We start from the raw sequence: 19,407 nt of genomic DNA, 5'->3' as shown, positions 1-19,407 counted from the left end.
AGTTGTAGGTTTATTGAATCTTTTTTGCGGGGGTCCAAATCTATGAACCTATCATCATCATCATCAGCCAGAAGACGTTCACTGCTGAACGAAGGCCTCCCCCTTAGAACGCCACAATGAACGACAACTCGCCACTTGCATCTACCGGTTGTCCGCAATTCTCATTATGACGTCAGCCCACCTAGTGGGAGAGCTGACAACGCTTCGTCTTCCGGTTCGTGGTCGCCACTCGAGAACTCTTCTCTCCCAACGATTAGCTATGAACTATTTAAAAACAATTTGCTCACCCGTGGGCTTAGACACGAGTATATGCAACAAATGTGTGTGCATTCGCCCCCACCGCACTGTAAGGGCACACACAAATCACACAAACCCAACTATCACCGCCATCGCACTACACTGACGCGTTTGGAACTCAACCAGAGTTCATTATTTGTGTTGCTCTGAGGTTCATAAAGAAGTAGAGACATTCAAGGGTTTATCTTGATCAAAGACGCCATCCCCTTGGATCGGGTAGTTTAAAAAAATCGAATTAGTCGTCAATTAGGTTACCTACATATCAAATATTGGACACGTCATTTTTTTAGGGCTCTGTACCCAAAGGGTAAAAACGGAAGTCAAACCCTGTTACTGAGACTTCGCTGTCCGTCTGTCTGTCCGTCTGTCACTAGGCTATATGTCATGAACCGTGATAGTTAGACGGTTGAAATTTTCACAGATTATGTATAACTGTGGCCGCTTAACAACAAATACTAAAAATAGATGGTACGGAACCCTTGGTGCGCGAGTCCGACTCGCACTTGACCGTTTTTTTGATTAAATTAAAACTGATGAAAGCATACCTAGCCAGTTAAAGTTAAGTGTCACACGGCGTGACGCCACGAGTCCCGAACTTGGCCACAGATCTCAGACATTCAAGACCCGATGTACACCCTCCAGCACCAATATCTGACAACATCTGAAAATAACAAAGCGTGCATAAATATCTGATACGACTAGAAATATCTAGGGCCGGGACGTGTCTGATATTTTCGGTCGCTCCGCTGTGTCAGATATGTTAATGCAGCTGATTGTACTTACGTCACTGTTAACGGACGAAGCTCCCACGTATTGATATCGATTTGGTAATTCTGATATTTCTTACCAAAACAAAGTGCTAAAGTTCGTGGGAACTGAGCACTGTTCTATTTTAGTAGCCTTTCCGGGCAAACATATGCCATACTAAGTTGGCGGTTACAAATCCGCCCAACTAGCGCGCTAATATTGACTTCTTATTACCGCTTGCTAACCGCACGATACCATGCCGGAGCAATGGAGGTAGCGACACTGGAGGAGCCTATGCAGACGCCACTTTGTACGCATATAGAAAGAAAATTATTATCCGTTACAACCTTTATAATAAGAAAAATAAATTAATGTTTGCATGTCACTAAATGGTCTCAAATCAGCAAAAACTGCCGGTCTTGCGAACGGCGCTGTTCTTCCTTTGGGCCCATTTGCTTATCATATCTTAGCGGCACAAAATTTGGTCCACTCTACATACAAAATCACCTACAACTGCATAGAGGGCCAGATTTTTTCCATCCATTTAATTAAAGTGAAATAATTATAGCCACTAACTGTAACCAGACGTAGATTTAACAGGTTCTCTGTCTCGAAGCAATGTGCAGCGTTTTTTTGACTGTTCCGCATAGTAATGAAATGATAAAGTAATGTTATATCCCAAATGTAATGTCCCCATAGTAATTTTCATTGGTTATCTAAATGTGGTTCAAAAATAAAAATAACAATATAATACGTAATAAAATTTATTATTTATCGAAAGAACATCGGCATTATTTTCATCACTGGCCATGAGGCACATGTGCCTCATGGACGCTCCAGTAAAGTCACGCATGAGCCACGTGTGCCTCATGGGACATGGAACCTGTTAAGTGTTATGAACATATTAAAACAAATTTAATTTAGAATTAACTACTTAATAGAGCGTAATTAATTTTAGTTTTTTTTTCGAGCAGCAATGTAATGCGTACAATAGATTGATACGAGAGAGAACCAGCGTTCTTCTGTGAGAGTTGTCACGTTAACAAGTGCAACGTTTTGAATAAAAACAAAGTACTATGGTCAAGGACTGTAATTCATGAGCCATCATGGAACCATTTCACAGTAAACGTCATAGTGACATCGCATTAATTAACAAGGAAAATGTTAATGAAGTGACCATTAAATGAGGAAATATGTACCTAAATGAAATTTTCACTCATAAATTGCTTTGATGACCGGATTATCCTCATCATCATCAGCATCATCCCAGCCTATATACGTCCCACTGCTGGGCACAGGACACTTCTTAGAATGAGAGGGCTTGGGCCGGAGTTCCGGACTGGGCCATACGGGCCTAGTGCGGAATGGGAACTACACACACGCCATTGATTTGCTTCGCAGGTTTGTAGCGTATTTTTATCTTACAGTGTGAAGGTGGAGGAGCTACATGAACACACATATTTATTGCATAAACATAGTTATCATAAGAGTCGCGGGTGAGCAATACGAGTGTGCCTTACTTATTTTAGTTACTTAACTTTTTTTCAATACGTTCCATTTTTTGAATAAATCTCTTCCATCCGCCGATTATCTCTGGCCAGTAAGTATCGCAGTGTTCGGATAATATTGTGATTCCGGAGTCGCCGTGTGCAGATAGCAGGTAATGTGCGTCTCCCGCCGTATTGTACTGACTTTATACGGGATCTGCTGCTCAAGTGCGGGATCGTTAGAACTTTGCGGTCTAAAACCGTAAATTTAGCGATAAGTAGTTTGACTTTAAATTAAAAGCAAAGTAGCGTTTATCTGGTGAATTGATAGATCTGGCAGTTGAATTGCGGGATCGTACTAAAGTTTAAAAAAAATATTGCATAGTCCTCAGGTTATAGCGGTCTAAAACCGTAAAGAAATAGCGATATTTTGACTTTAAATTAGAAGCAAAGTAGCCCTTACACATGGCTACGCTTGTGAATTGTTAGATCTGGCAGTTGAATTGTACTAAAGTCCTTGGTATTTTTAAAAAATTACAGCATAGACGAAGCATAGGTATAAATAGCATAACGAGGGCCATCTGTAAAAAAATCTTGTTTTTAGACTTGCCGTTCATACATGATCATTTCATTTCATACATCCCAATTACCTATATGGTAACATTTTTGTAACATCGGATTAAAATGTAACTTACTTATGCGTTAAAATGGAGCCATTTTTGACTAGCTATAATATTATAATACGAGTATATCGTCGATGAGATTGCCTTCCGTTATGTGCATTTTTTAATATATGGATTTTGGCAATTAATTTAAAAGCCATATGTGCCAAAATAAATATGATGAAAAAATACGCATATGCTATGAGATATCTAGGGGCACGGCAGTGCCCCCGCCAAGTCCAGCAAAACAAAAACAAAGGCACGGCCGTACCATACTTTTCTCGAAGCCATTCAGGCTATTTTCAACATACTTATAGCTAGTCAAATTTCATTTACATCCATTCTGGAATTTGAGCTTGAAAGGGTAGGTAAACACACACATACACATACTAACACACACACACATTCATAGTTTAGGATTACCCACATAGCAACTAAAAATCTACCAGCAACTTACATAATGTAAACCGCAAATGTCTATGGTTCGTCATGTAACCTGCATATCAAATTCGCCGCTATTGTGCTGAATCCTTTGTTTTCTGTAATGGCGCAACTCGATCCAAGATGGCCGAAACGTCATCGAAGGAACATGGCCGATGCAACGGTTATTGTGAGCTTAGCGGGTAGAATAGGACGTGGAGTAGAGCGTTAATTTCATGTAGATATTGATTGAAAAAGTTGCACTAAATAATTAAAAACCGACAAAATTGTTACAACATTTTTTTATACTAGTTTGTCGGCATGGCAACAGGTGGGTGGAAAATTAAAAAAAAATCAGGATGGTAGTAAGTACCTATATCAAACTTTCAAGGAAAACTATAACGGCTAAGTTTGCTTGAGAATTATTAGTAGTTTAAGAGTAAATACCAGCCTAAGGTATAAAATATACCTAAACTTGGAAGATTCCGTATAAGATACGAAAACCTTAGAAAAATATTACTTAATTTTTTCGTAATGGCTACGGAACCCTGTTTTGGGCGTGTCCGACACGCTCTTGGCCGGTTTTTTATTTTTTTTAAATAATACGTTATTTAATTGCCCTCATAAAGCAATCAATTCAACACACGACTATACAAAAAGTTTTACTATACTTAGCCCTTAATTTCAGGTCAGTCAATTGATTGTAAAATTTGATTTGAAGTTTCTTAAAAATACCTAAATAAATAAGCCAATAAGTCAAGACCCATTTCGAGAAATCAAAATCTAAAGTAATCGCGAAATCGCGTTGTGACAGCTCAGCTCATAAACACACACACATGAACACACGTACGCACAAGTAATGTTAAGAAGTAGGACGTAAGTATCTTTAAAAGACGGTCACACTTCACCGCTAACTATAAAACCGCCCAATTTATTCCGAACTAAAAGAGCACACAACTACACCGCACAGTTAACCCCTCAAACGCTCGCGAATTTTTATTACGGCTGTAAATTTTCGGCGCTATTGTATAAACAAATTAATTAGCAGTAAAAACGTACAATATAGCGGCTGGTTTACACTGAGTTTTATAAAGACGGATGGTCTGGCGCGCGGCGAGTGATCCGAAAACATGCGATGATTGAGAGCTGATACAAGCCAGTATTTTGATAAATAAATAAAGTTTTAAGGATGGCCCGGTGAGTGTTAGAGTTGGGGTATCGATAGTTATTTTTATTACTGGTTTATGTTTTTAGAAGAAAAACTAAGTTGTATTGATGGTTGTATTTTGTCGGATAAATGTTTTACCAGCGTGCCTATGTTTTTACTGACAGTGTATATTTATGTAGTTGGTATCTTTTTGTGGTTTCTTGCCATTAACTCTAAAACTAAAAAAAAATGAGTTAGGTACTTTCCGTTCAATATTTTCACTTCTCATGCTCGTAAAGTTCGTGTTTAAGCTGAATCTAGGCGACATAAAATGACTTTTCATGCTCTAGTGCATAAATTAAATCTTCGTCTAAGACCAAGAAGAAAAAAGTTTCTATATATAATATTTTTATAATTTTTATTTTGTATAAAACTAAATATCAATTAAATAAATCAATAAAATTAAACATTTATAACTATATTAGCAATGCGTGAAAAATAAAAGGTAGGTACCTATAGTAAGTGAACAATGTTTTCACTGTTGTTATTTCATCTCCTCGCAATCGAAGTGAAGAGCAGAATGTAAAACTCGAGCATGAAACCCATTTTCCCCTCAATGTATCTATCCACCCTCGCCATACCGGTTCGGGTGGCCATATGAACGTCTCGCGTAAAATGGCTCGTTTTATGCTATTGTTGTACAACCTACCTACTATTAATTTATTAGGTACTGTTAGTTATAAAATTACAGTGCAGATTATTGACTATAGGTACAGTCACCTGCGTTAATATCTGCCACAGCGAAGCGTGCAAAAATATCTGACACGTGTTATCTACATTGTTGTCAGATATTGGTGACTGTACACAATCAAAGCTCATATGACCAAAAAACAGAATGAGTAGCAACTTCCGGACTCGTAGGTACCTATTGTGCTTAAAAGGTATTTAAGGAGGATTGATTCAGGCGTTAGGTATTACTTTGCGGAGGTTCATATCAATGGACCACACTAATTTTCCTTTATCGTGACCGTGAAACTGTATGCATAAACTGGTCTAACTTAAGGTTAAATTAAGATTATGATTGGTAATTTGGAGTCTTTTTGTACTTTTTATTTCAAATCCAAATTTGTTACTTTTACGGCCATCCCGTAAAACCATATCGAAAATACAAACTGAGACATGGATGCACAGAAAAACCAGAAAAAGAGACCAGCGCTGGGAATCGAACCCAGGTACTCCTGTCCAGTGGTAGTGTAGGGGGTCTCTTTTTCTAGTTTTTCTGTGCATCCATGTCTCAGTTTGTATTTTCGATATGGTTAAATTAAGGGTCAATATTTTTAATTTTGAAATGTCGACATTATTCACACAATTATCCCATCACTATCCTAGAAATAGGTACAGTGTAAACTGTGTGTTAAGGTGGGCGCTGTTTTTTTTCGGCCAGGCTGTTCCGATGACGTCCGTGCCAGCCCGCTAGTGATCAATTTAAAAAGTATAAAACGCACTAATGGACCCGTTTCCGCCGACCGCGTTCCTATTTCAAAAGTTTGCCATGTTTGACATTTTGTTTTCCTTTTTCGAAATGTTTTAATTTATGGCTAGTTTTTTTTTAAAGAGCTAGGTACCTATTTGTTTCGGGGTATAATATATACACAATTATTATATAAATTTAAAGTTATAATAATAATAATTCATTCTGTGTTGGTTATAAAGGTATTAGATTTAATACATTAAAATGTTCACCACTTTGCTAACATAATAGCATGCAAAATATAAAGTTCTTTTTAAGTACCAAATATCTTACTTAACTAGTATGTATTTAAATTATGACTATTACATTTTTATTCGTATAGACAACTAAATGATGACTGTACAATATAAAATGTAATTTAAAAAAAAACATATTCAATCAGTTGTGTTGTGGCCCACACAGTGGGTTGTGGCGCTTAGTACCTGCCTGACAACAAAAGTCGACGTCCTAAAATTGCCAACCGAAAACCTGCCGCGCTAGCGAAAGAAAAAACAAAACAACGTCCTTCTGATGCAAGGTTTTTGGCCCATTTTCACTTCAACTACATGACAGGGGGGCCAAACTCCATGACGTTGAACAAATTATAATATAATCTCCGAAGCGGGAGTAAACAAAGGAATAAAGATGGTGCTCTATGAATAAAATAAAAATAGCATAGATGATATCTGTGAAACGGGCTGAGTATGGAATATGTCGAGTTATTATTCTCCTAATAACTGGATCGTATTAACTTCTCGTGTAGAGTTAAGACGGCTTAGATCAGGCACATAACACAATAAATAATAATGGGAGATAAAAATAAAACAGTTCCAGTTCCTCGATCATTATGAGGATGACTGTCAAAAAACATTAATATAACACCAATTATCGTAATTATTATAAATAATTTATTAAAGAGGTACACTTTGTGTGCTGTTATATTACGCAGGAAACATTCCTTGGAGCTACCTGAACCGATTCTTAAAAATCTTACAAACTACACCATCTAATATGTAGAGAAGAAGAGTAAGACCAAGCTTAAATTATTTCTATCAAATTCAGGATCACGTTAATAATATTAGCACGAAATCGAAAGCTTAGAGGAAAGTAAAAGTAGGAATTACTCCACCGACAAGAGTGCAACTCTTAAATTATGATGATGATGATAATTATGCCTACTAAAATAAAAAGAACTTTACTTAAAAAGGGCTCGAATTGTCGGGTCGTTAACTAAAGTTTTGAATTTAAAAAATCTTCACACATTTTGCCTGTTCTACACACCCTTAGTGCGCCAACGACTGTCTTTATGGCATTTATAGATTATTCATTTGTATCTGGCTTCGATAGTATCGATACGCGACCGGCGTTATTGTCGTGTCCCCGCTCTTGTTACGATCCGAGTAATTGCCGCCATCGATAACTTATCGATATGACCAATTCGCTTCTCTAATAAGACAAATTTGGAAAGGGTTTTTATGCGAATAGTTTTCTAGTTTTTCCTGTTGTCGGATAAATTCGTTCGGTTGAGAAAATCAAAAATAATTAATAGACGCAGCTTTTATTATAAGCTTGGCTATTGTAGGTTGGTATAAGCCTATCTCTACCGTATCAAACAATAAGAGGATAGGAATTACACATACTTAAATTACGAGGTGCCTATAGCTAAAAAAATAATAAATGAATAAATATCATGGGACAATTTACACCAATTGACCTAGTCCAAAACTAAGCAAAGCTTGTACAGTCGCCATTAGATATTTCGGAGCGGCCAAGGTGGTCAAAAATATCTGCACATGCACTCTATTATTAAGGTATTAGAGTTCACGTTTCGATATATTTAATCACCTTGGCCGCTCCGATTATGTGATGGCGTCGCGATTAGCGACAACGGATAAACATACTTATATAGATAAATACATACTTAATTACATATTAAATAACCAAGACTCGAGAATAAACACTCGTATTATTCATACAAATATCTGCCCAGACTGGGAATCGAACCCGGGACCTCAAGCTTCGTAGTCAGGTTCTCTAAGCACTGGGCTATCTGGTTGTCTCAGCCAAAAAGCCAGATATTTATTTTCCTAGCTCAGCTTACAACGATTTACTTCTCGAAATAATTGCTTCGGCTTGATGTGGATGATGAAACATTTCCTAATTCACAACTAACAACAATCTACAATTAGACCGCGAAGCAACTGGCAACCTCGACTCCGTTGCTAATTAAAAAAAAACCGAGGGTCCAAACTGAACAATGGTATACCCCTTACCTGCGCCATTTTGTTCCGTCGTTTACGATGCATTTACACTTTAATTGCACCCGATCAAGCGCACCGACAAATGCGGCTTCAAAAAAAAATATATGATGACTCTAGCATGCTGGCTGGTTGGTATAAAAATAAGGCATGCGTCCTTTTCTATGTAGTAACATAGTAAAGGATAGATGCTTTATGTCTAAAATTAAGAGGCTGTGTGCTAGGCCTGGAATCCTGCTAAGGTAAAACGGGATCTCTGAATTGTCGGCGTGTTTTATTCTAAATTGTGTTTAATGCTCTTGCTTGTCGGTGAATTTTCAAATGGTTTGGTGTGAATAAAACATCTAGGAAAAAATTGGCGAATATGGCCGAGTGGTACTACGGTCTGTTCCCTAACTCATGTATCCACTTTTTCATACTAAATAGTTGTATAGAAAAGTGGATACTTATGTTGGGACACCGACTGTACTCTCGAAACATGATTTTAGTAAAGCAATGCAAATGCAGTTTGTTTGGTAAAAATAAATAATGTAGAGATTTTTCGCTCTATCAATAAATTTCCTTAATCTATAATTGATTGTAGTAAATTGGTTTGACATTTACGAACATCTTTAAAAATGTGTCGTTAGTTTTAAGTGCCCAAAAACACTACAGGACTATATGTAGTACTGTATGGTAAAAAGGGGGGAAGGACCTAGTATACTATACTAATCAATATATTATTTACTGTATACTATAGTAGTTTTAATACGACAAGAAAATATCTTTCATAATATTATGAAATTTAATTAAACAGATCGTTAAAAATATTTTTAAGAAGACGCTAATGACTCTGACAAAAATAAAGACATCAATGTGGTTTCTTAGTTTATTTTCACCTAAACCATGATTGCTATAGGCTGGAGAAATAAATTGTTACCGCACCAGTGAACTTTAACCTGGACTTCATCTATACTAACCATCAGGTATCGGGGAACGGTGTTCCCTTCTTTCGCAGACAGAAATTTCATAAAATTTCGTTTCGCAGAAAATGTTTCATATAATATTTGGTCCTTGTATTTTTACTTCGAATATTATTGTTTCAACGAATATTTACTTAAATGAAACATATTTAATAGAAAAACTATTCAATGAATCTTATAATCTCACTTTATTATTTATCAAATTGTAGAATTCTTTTTTAACAAATAATTGTTTGTTCGATAAAATATATTAGAATAGGTTAGAAAGCGCTACCAGAAAAGTTGGTTAGGTTAGGTTAGAACAGTGACCTCGTCAGAGTCGACTCGCTACTAGAAAAGTGGGTTAGGTCAGGTAAGAATTGCGACCACATCAGAAAACGAATTGCATGTTTTTCTTGGTTATAAGTTTTATAATAACTAAATAATATGAGAATAATGAATATTTGACTTGTAATTCTTTGATATGAAAATCTAAACAAAAACTTATATTTGTAACAAAAATCAATGTTTTAAATTTCTTCAAAGTAAGTGTTCTGCGTATTGATTATTCTATGAAACGATAATACGATAAAAAATGTCTGTTAAACAAAATTCTATCAGAATGTTGTCTGTAAAACAACGTACAACCATCGGGGAACAGATAGTCGTTGGGGCCGAAAGGTTCTTTTGTGGAGACCGCGGATCGGCAGGCGCGGCGTGGGATGTCCACCAAAGCCGATTCCAACCGAGGTTCAGTTGAAGGTCTATGGGGGACGCCTATGTCCAGCAGTGGACGTTCAACGGCTGTTATGATGAGGATGATGATGATGAACCATCAGGTGAGATAGAGATCGTTTGCTGGTCAATTTAGAATAATAAAAAAAAAAAACAAAAAAAAACTGAACTTAGTGCTTCAAACAGACTATTATTCCAGATAACGTTAAACAAATTGACATTAACGTCAGTGATGTGGCGTGAATTTTTTTAGCAGATTATTATTATTATTATTTAAAAGCTTATAGAGTTGTCCCACTGCTGGGAAAAGACCTCCCTCCATGTCCTCCACTCGGGCGATCTCTGACTAGCTGCGAAGAAAGGCGTCCAGATCATCCCGCCATCGACGCCTGGGCCTGCCGCGCTGCCGAAGTCCGTTTTGTGGTATCCAGTCTGTGGCTATTTTAGCGCACCTATTGGGTTCCATACGGCTGACGTGGCCTGCCCAGTCCCATTTCAGCCTGCATTCTCATGCAGTCCCATTTTAGCAGATTAACAGACCTTAAAGAGGCACATGAAGGAGGTGAATGGAAGATATGGGTGAGTAGAGTAGCAAAAATTAAGCTCCCCCTATGGAAATTGAATTATTACAAAGACACGCTACTGATAAAAACGGTAACCACCTTTGAGACGGTAAAACATCGGATCGCTGGACGTGATTCGAACCCGTATCTCTTGTAGCTTTACGTGCGAGAGGTATCATACCGACTAGACCACCACGGAAACCGAACCGAACCAATCGAAAATCTTAAGCGCTGCGAAAAAAAGACAAAAGCTATCTAAAATTTACTAGTTAATATAATGTGAAAATATCAAAGACATCACAATTCAGGACACAAGTAAATTTTACAAGCTTTTTTTAAAAACTTCACATCATATATATGTTTTTGTTTGCTTCAAATCTTGCAAGTTCTAGTGGTCAAATTGACTTGAAATATAATATGTAAGTTGGATAATGACAATGCAAGGTGCAGTTAGCAAAAAAGCATGTTTTTTTACTTTTAGCAAAACTTTTTGAATACACGACAGAATATCGTTGAAGGTTAGATACAACATGTCTCTACTTTCCGAACAATGGCTAGAGTTTTCAGGAATGTTCTAATAATGTAAATGTAATGTCATTAGGTGAAAATAAAAGCAAAATATTACTTAATACTGTGACGTTTGGCACGAGGCTTTGTAAATAGGTTAGGAATACCCTAATCAACACGTTCTATTCAATACCAGCATCCTCATACAAAATTTGACCATCGTTATCTGGAATGAAGAATAATCAGGTCAAACATGTCAAAGTAATCAAGAATAAAATTTAAAGTTCAATAGACTGGCAAATAGCGGAATAGTTTCAATTGGCACGATCATCTCCAATCTAAAGTAAACTACATTTGAATTGTTTTGTACCATTATTTCATTAGGATACTTGTAGTGTTGCGTCATCGAGGTATTTTAAACAAAATATAAAATATGTAATGATTTAAAAAAAAGATATAATTTGAAAAAGAAACCCTGTGTTTTTAATACTTTGCTGAAAAATCCAAAAAATATGTACTTACATGATGTCTCACGGCTATGCCACGTGTATCATAAAAGTATCTTAAATATTTAATGATTCTAAAAAGAATCTATACCGGGAATCGATCCCACCAAATGGTAAAAAAGACTCTTTATTATTTAAAAAAAAAAAACATGGTTTTTCTGTTATTTGAGATGTTATGATATTTGAAAAAAAAAACATTATGATATCCCTTTCCCCTTTCGATCGGAATTGCAAATTTATGGGTATTTTTTACCATTCGGTGACCCAGTGACGATAAAATAATCTGGAAGTGAAACTCTGGTGGTCGGTTAGGATAATATCCACAGGAGGGAACTCTTCAACGGTTAATTGCATGGATTTGTACTTGGTAAGAACATGTAGTTTTGGTGACAATGGAAGAAAGTAGAGCCAACAAACTTTACATTCAGTAAAAATGTTGTAAGTATTTCATTTGTTTTTTGCAAAAACTTTTTATTCCAAGGTTTCATCCAACGTTCGAATCTTGCAAGTAATCCCACTTTTAGTGATCGCATTGACTTGGGATTGGGTATACATATATTATTATGGTCTTACTTTATATTAAGCTCGCTGGAGGAGACAAGAAAGTGGTCTCGGCTACGAGGTAAACTGTGAGTCGACAAAAGATATTGTCGCTATTATAGTAGTCGCCACCAAATTACAACCATGACCATAACGGTCGGACTCAATCCAATATTAAGTATATTTAACAAGAATAACGTTCCTACTGTCAATAAATATAATCACACAGCGTTAACGTGGACATTATGAGCGAACCTTTCAAGAAAATCAATTTATAAACAAGCCAGCCATAATTTTGCGCATTTACTTACCTTCGTTCGGTCTTAAGCTCGCAAATCTTACAATTGATGCGTTCATAAATATTTTTTATCCCCTACCATTCTCATGGACTTCATTCCCTTGACATTTTGGTTGTGATTCCGCTGACATTTCACGGTGGTCGTGGTAAGGGCTTGCAGTTGCACTCGCCCTCCGATACGACCCTTCCCCTTACTTACTGCGAATCCTATGGAATACTTACGTTCGGCTTTAAAGCCAGCCAGTCTGGTTGTGTAGCTGCTAGCGCGCGGGTCGCACGCCGAACGCCCGACCAAACTATCAAACATTCTTTCGGATTCGAAACGTACGATCGTCTTTTGTTTAGAGGCTGGCCGGTTTTTCGAGATCACATCCGAATTAAGAGTGTGCCAACTTTTAAAAAAGTTTTTTTGAAAAGTTTTTTTTTTCTAAAAAATGTTTTAGTGATTACATTGTTATGTTATCGTTTGTGTGCTTTACGTTTATGTGTTGTTACGGTTATGTTTTGAATTTAAGTTAGTGTTTTGTTGGATTTTGCGGTGTTCTTGTGAAGTGTTTGACTGATTCGGAGGAGGATTTTAACTTCGTCGTACAATGGAGCTATTTTGGAAAGTGCTGAGCTTTCTTCTATTATTAGCACAGGCAGTGCAAGCCAACTGGTGGTGAGTAGCCATAAGTTAAGAAAAAGAAAAAAAATTAAAAGGGTTGTATTCTTGAGCCAGTTGACCATAGAGTACAAAACGATGTTTATTTAAAAGCACTGGCCAGTAAGTCTCACGGTTTAAAATAGATGTCATTTATTACTCTTTACTTGAACTTATTTCTTTCTTTGCGGTTGGTTTTATTTGCAGGGAAAAATACGCGCAGAAGTGAAATTTTACAAAGGTATTTGTTTACTTTGCTGTTGAATGAAATATAATATGCGGCTTTATGTATTGACACGCGGCGTAAAGCTTTAACTCATAAACTTTATGGACAACGAATAGGAGGTACTTATTTACTGCTCTGTAAAATAATGTTGTTTCTTCATTATTGTTCTTATGGTCATTATTGTGCATAATTGTTAAGACGGACTCACGTTTTCAATTAATTTTGTTTGCGTTTTGGTTGCAACGGAGTTGCTTGGAAAATAAACAAAATTAACTTAAACCTAAGTTTTCGACTCGCACTACATCTATCATAATCTTATTTATATATTCAAGTTTAAATTTCAAATAAAGGTAAAAATTACTATTTACTTTTTTTCAACAATTTTAAAACAGTATGTTTTTCCTTTAACTCTACTTGCTCAAAGTTAAAACGGCAAACCAAAAACTAACTCTACAACTCTACAGTTAACTAATGTACAGTCAACGAAATCAGATACATTTCGTCGTTCATATGTCTTCTCACTATTTTGTCGCGACGGATTATAACTTCCCTTAAACATGAATTATGTATGTAAGTACAGACGAAACTGAGTGCCTGACCTAAACCTAAACTGAATCGCGTAACTTGTTGGAACATTTTCATAATCAATTTTGCTATGATTTCTTTGGCAGACGTATGTGTAATGTCAATATGACAGTTTCTTCGTTTCTTGACAATGAACTAGTAGAGTTTGAAACGCGCCAGAATTTTGTGTGGTGTTTGTGATAATTATGGGCCAGTGTGGCATATATTGTTTTACGTGGAAGAGAAGGATGTCGCACAATTGTAGTTGTGGTACACGCTTCGTAGCGAAGCAATATTTAAATATTTAATTCAACACCTATACATATTATTATGTATTCAATCAAAGAAACCTGTATAAATATTCCAGTATACTATTTATAAACAATTATTTTGCTCCCCCGCGATCTTACGTAGCTAGTATATCTATGTATCCAATATGTATTCATGCAGCTCCTCCGCCTCCACTGTAAGAACACAGATAAACCACCACACTACGCTGATGCGTTTCGAACTCAACCAGAGTTCATCCTCACAACATCACAGTAGTTGGCTTTGTGTGATTTGTGTATTCTTACAGTGTGGATGTGGAGTAGGTAGCTGTAAAAACATAAAATTGTTGCATAGACTATCGTAATGTCGTAGGCGAGCAAAGTATTTGTTAATATTTTATTGATATGGACCTCCGCAAAGTAACGCCTGATTCAATAAAGTACTTGAATTGTTCCGAATTAATTTTAAAATAAAATGATACAAATATGGCCCATGTATGGGAGAGGCCTAAGTCCTGCATCGGCTGATATGATGATGATGATGATGACGAATTTTAAAACAACTCGTATAATGCGTTTCTAACCGGCTTTGGACTAAGCAAGTAAAACGCGGTGTTTGCACCAGATTAACTAAAGCTAGACCAATTTCGATGCTAATTCATAGATCCGATCTGTACGGGTTTGGTCGGAATTTTGACGCCAGCCGTGTAATGAATCAGGTTTAACTGAAACTTTATTATATCCGCTGTTGCTTAAATGTATGCTAGTAACTTTTTGGTGAAATTTAAATTGTCATGCAACATTACACGTTTCGGGCAAAAATATTTTCTTTGTATCGAAAAGTACGAGACTATGCCCAACTAGCACGTTTCGGTAACCAACCGTCGCCGTCGCGTGTCATGTATGCGTTTGACATTCCGTCTGACACGTTCCTATTACGGTCATAGCATGATACGATGTAATGTGTAGAGGGCTTTATGGGCGAAAGACGCTATATACCTTGCTTCTATTAAAATTATTTTTAGTTTTTTAATTCGTCATACAAAATTGGTGTTTCAAGCTCAGTAGGGCTACTACGATACTCGAAACTCGTCCCTCTCGCTCTCGTATTAAATAGTACAAGTGTCAGAGGGACCGACAGACACGGACTTCGAGTTTCGAATTCCGTAGTAGCCCCGCTGCTACTTTATTAAGTACCGGACAGTAGGTGTAATTGAAATTATTTCTTTCAGAAAAAGTCCACAAGGTTAGGTTAAGTATTACAAAGTCTAAAAACTTATGTTAGAACACAATGAATATTGTTTAGGTATTACTAAATTTAGATTTGTCTCTTCCTAAAGTACCAGCCCCCTTCAGCCAGGTTCCGAAGATGCTGGCAGGACTCCCTCTTTGAAAAGCTACGCTAATTCTTTGTCCGAGGAAGCTGCTAGCTCTTCGGCTCCCTGTGACGTCTACTAAGCTCTAAGTTATTCCTTTATATTTAAAGATTCAATGCGCTTGGACCCCACGGACCAAAGGTCTTAACACCGAACAGGACAAAGTCGTATTTATCTAGATCCCTACATTTGGATAATTTTCTAATAATGGATCTCTCAAGGATAGAAATTCATCATCCACCTAAAGAAGTCTACTGCTGGACATAAGCCTCCCTCAGAGAACACCACAATGACCGATTCTGGATCCGCATCCATCGAACTCCTGTGATCTTCACCAGGAATCAGTCCACCTTTAAGAGGGTCTAAGATGGCTTACATAGATCTTAGCTGTGAACGCACGTCAGTATCTTAGAGCGCATGAGCGCCAATCAAATCCATACTAATATTATAAATGCGAAAGTGTGTGTGTTTATGTGTTTGTATGTTTGTATTTTTGTCCGTCTGTCACGTCAAAACGGAGCGATGGATCGACGGGAGTTTTGGCATGGAGATAGTTTATGGGCCAGAAAGTGACATAGTCTACTTTTTATCCCGGAGAAATGCACAGTTCCCGAGGGAACAGCGCGCTATAACCGAATTCCACGCGGGCGAAGCCGCGGCCAAAAGCTAGTATGTACATAATTAAGAGTCGAAATGATCGCCATGGTTGAAATCGGTCGGGTCATCCTCATCATCGAGAGGGTCTACCTTCGCTGTCTTCCATAATGTAGTTGCCTCTTAAAAACCCATAGGGACTGGTCTGAAATTTCGCCAGACGGGAATTTGTAGGGGTAATAAAGGGGAAAAATTTAGCAAAAAAAATAATGTAACTAATCGTAGCGACATTACTGTTTGTTTTGATCCTGCAATAGAATACAAACTTTTGCTCATCATACCCTAGTAATTTCTTACTTTTTTCAGAATACTAATTAATTAAGTTTACGTATTCGATTAAAACTCTACAGACTGTGTATCAACCAACATGTCTTATATTTATAAATACTATATAGCTTTAATTATATTACAAAACAGGAAATGCAAGTATTTACAACGTGTGCGCACCTACTTTTACCTCAGTAATAAGTAATAGCGTTGAGGTAAAGGTTTACTAGGTTACATACAGCTAAACTTAATTACAAAACTTTAAAAACTCTAAAAAATCGCGCATTCTGAGGGAATAAAGCGATTGTGTCACACTGAGTTGAAACCAAAAATACAAAAAGTGAACTTCTGACATGCATGCATTGCATTGCTCAACGAAATCTAAGTTATTTGAAAACGAAAAAGTTTTTCAGATTGCTGACGGGGTTCGAACTACTCACCAGAGATGTGGGTTCGGAATTTTTTTCGGTTTTAAAAGATCTTAAATTTTGACTGACTGAATCACCAACACAAGCTCAAACCTTGTAGGTACCTAAAAAGTTTTAATTTAGCTCGAAGTTACCTGAAATCATGTAGAAAATATAATTTGTAAGTTTTGAAACCTTATCCTTTTTATTCGCGACTAGCTTTATCCCGTGGCTTCGCTCCCATATCCCAAGCTCTCTTGGCTCTGTATCCCGTGGGAGATTAGTTAAATCAATCCTTAGTATAACTCTATGACTCTCATCTCAAGGAAAATGTTTGCCAAATTTTAAGTCTCTAACTCCCAGTGGCTTAGGCTTTACGTTGTCAGTCGGTCAGTAGATCAGTCTTTTATTGATTGATATCTATCTATCAAAGCGTCTTAAATTTAATCGTAAGCATGTTATAATTCGGTTACTTTAACTGAAAACAGCTGTAAATGTTCTTCAGGATTTATTATGTGGTCGACAAATGTGCCGATGGGTCACTGTTCAAAGCATAGTAAAAGAGAACAAGTAGGTTCACTACGAACAAAAGTACATCGCGCGGCTTAAATGTGTGCGCGCCGGTTGGCGCCGGTACGCACGCACCCGCCGCACGCACACACTGATAATTTAAGGAGGATTAAGTAAGTTTTCTTTAGTCAAGCCTGCGCTGCCGTCGGTGCCGTACTTTTCTATTTTAGCTCGCTCGTCTTGCGCTCGCTTCGCGAGATGATCACCTTTTACGTTCGCGTACTCATACTTACTTATTTTTCGTATTAGGTATAGTTGTAAATTAGTAGTATACAAGTGTAGTGTGATAGTTTTGTGCAAGGACACATAAAAATAATAATAAATACCTGCCTACCTATATAAACAATATTTAATCTAAAATAGACATCGACAACCCTAAGCGTCCGCGCCGGAGTAGGCAGTTAAGTCTCCTAAAGGGTCGGAGTGTGCATACTTGTTCTATTTTACTATGGTTCAAAGTGTTCTGTGACAAAGGAGGTACTAAATAGCGTTTTGTAAGATACCTTGTAGTCACCACTCTTCCTTTTAGTGATCTGATCACTCGTCTATATGTATAGATTAGTAATTTTTCGTCACCAACTCTCCTTACGAGACCTGGCCAGTACGCAGCACTTAAAATTATTTATAGCCGCGGCTAGCACTGGCACAAAATAACTTTTGCTTTGTTAGCCTCTTTTGTAAACATGGAGGTAGAGTTGCCTATGCTATAGCTGACTAAATAAATAAAAAAAACTGTAAAGATGAAAGGATTTGGATTTGGAACTGTAAAAGATTGACTTTCAAAATGTAAAAGACGTTTTTGAACTGGAATTTCAAAGAAAATATCTGTGTTATCGTGGTGTTATCAATATAATTTATCTGTGGTATTTGTTGGTAAAATATACGTAATGGCTTCTCATTTGTTTCTTTTCCAATTATTTTTAAAACAAAAATACAGTTTTTCTTTACTCATTGAGCTCTAAACAACGATACTCCCCTCAATGAGATAGGACAATGCCCCCCCCCCTTTAACTGTTGGCGGGCTCCTCTAAAACATAGTTGATTTTTTTGACAAAATTGAGACTGTGTAGTTCTAACTGTTTCCCTTAAATATTGTGTGACAGACGGGCAGACAGACGGACGACACGTGAGTCACAGCAATAGGTTCCGTTTGGACGTTTCAGGTACGGAACTATAAAAATAGTAATACAAAACTCTTTGTTTCTCTCTGTCGCCTGCGCATATCCAAAAGTATATTGTAATTATCGTGGCATACTGTCCCTTCACCTTTTTCGCAGTGAACATTATCCAAACAGTTCGTAAGCCTCAATTACTAAAATACTTAGCTGTATTCAACTAAGATTTTCTAAGTTTAACAGTTTTATTATAGGTAGGTACATACTTAATACGTAATGTTTTTTTTTGTTTCAATGAACTAGAGTGATAAGGAGAGTGGTTTAATGAATGGTACCTGGTACCTACCTTTTTAGCTTTTAGTAAATTTCATCAATTATCTATGTTTCTTTACAGAATAATTATAAACTTTATTTGTGGATTATTTTGTAATCATATTTTTAATATTTAAAAAAAAATCATTTAATACCTATATCGTGAGGTAGCTGAAACAGAATGTAATTCACTGGGCCCCGAAAGTAGGTACGACGAGTACAGGGGGGCTACTACGAAATTCTAAAATCGACGTATAGCACCGTCCCTCTCTCTCTCGTATTAAATAATATTAGCGTCACCGGGATGGCAAGATACGAAGTCGGAATTTCACACTTCGAAGTATACCTAGGGCCCAGTACGAATGACTTTGGGAAAAACTGGCTTA

General features: G+C 36.9%; 1 protein-coding gene across 1 annotated transcript in view; it reads left to right on the top strand.

Moving 5' to 3' along the window:
• The first annotated feature begins 12,886 nt into the window (after positions 1-12,886).
• Positions 12,887-19,407, top strand: part of LOC141440380 (protein Wnt-4-like) — a 99,007-nt gene continuing 92,486 nt past the window's right edge. Inside the window, exon 1 of the mRNA XM_074104887.1 lies at positions 12,887-13,279. Coding sequence (XP_073960988.1) covers positions 13,212-13,279 — 68 coding nt within the window. The 5' untranslated portion in view covers positions 12,887-13,211. The remainder of the gene's footprint in view (positions 13,280-19,407) is intronic.

This window comes from Choristoneura fumiferana, chromosome 22, assembly GCF_025370935.1.
Source record: "Choristoneura fumiferana chromosome 22, NRCan_CFum_1, whole genome shotgun sequence".
Taxonomy (NCBI): Eukaryota; Metazoa; Arthropoda; class Insecta; order Lepidoptera; family Tortricidae; genus Choristoneura; species Choristoneura fumiferana.
This window is presented reverse-complemented; position numbering and strand designations above follow the sequence as displayed.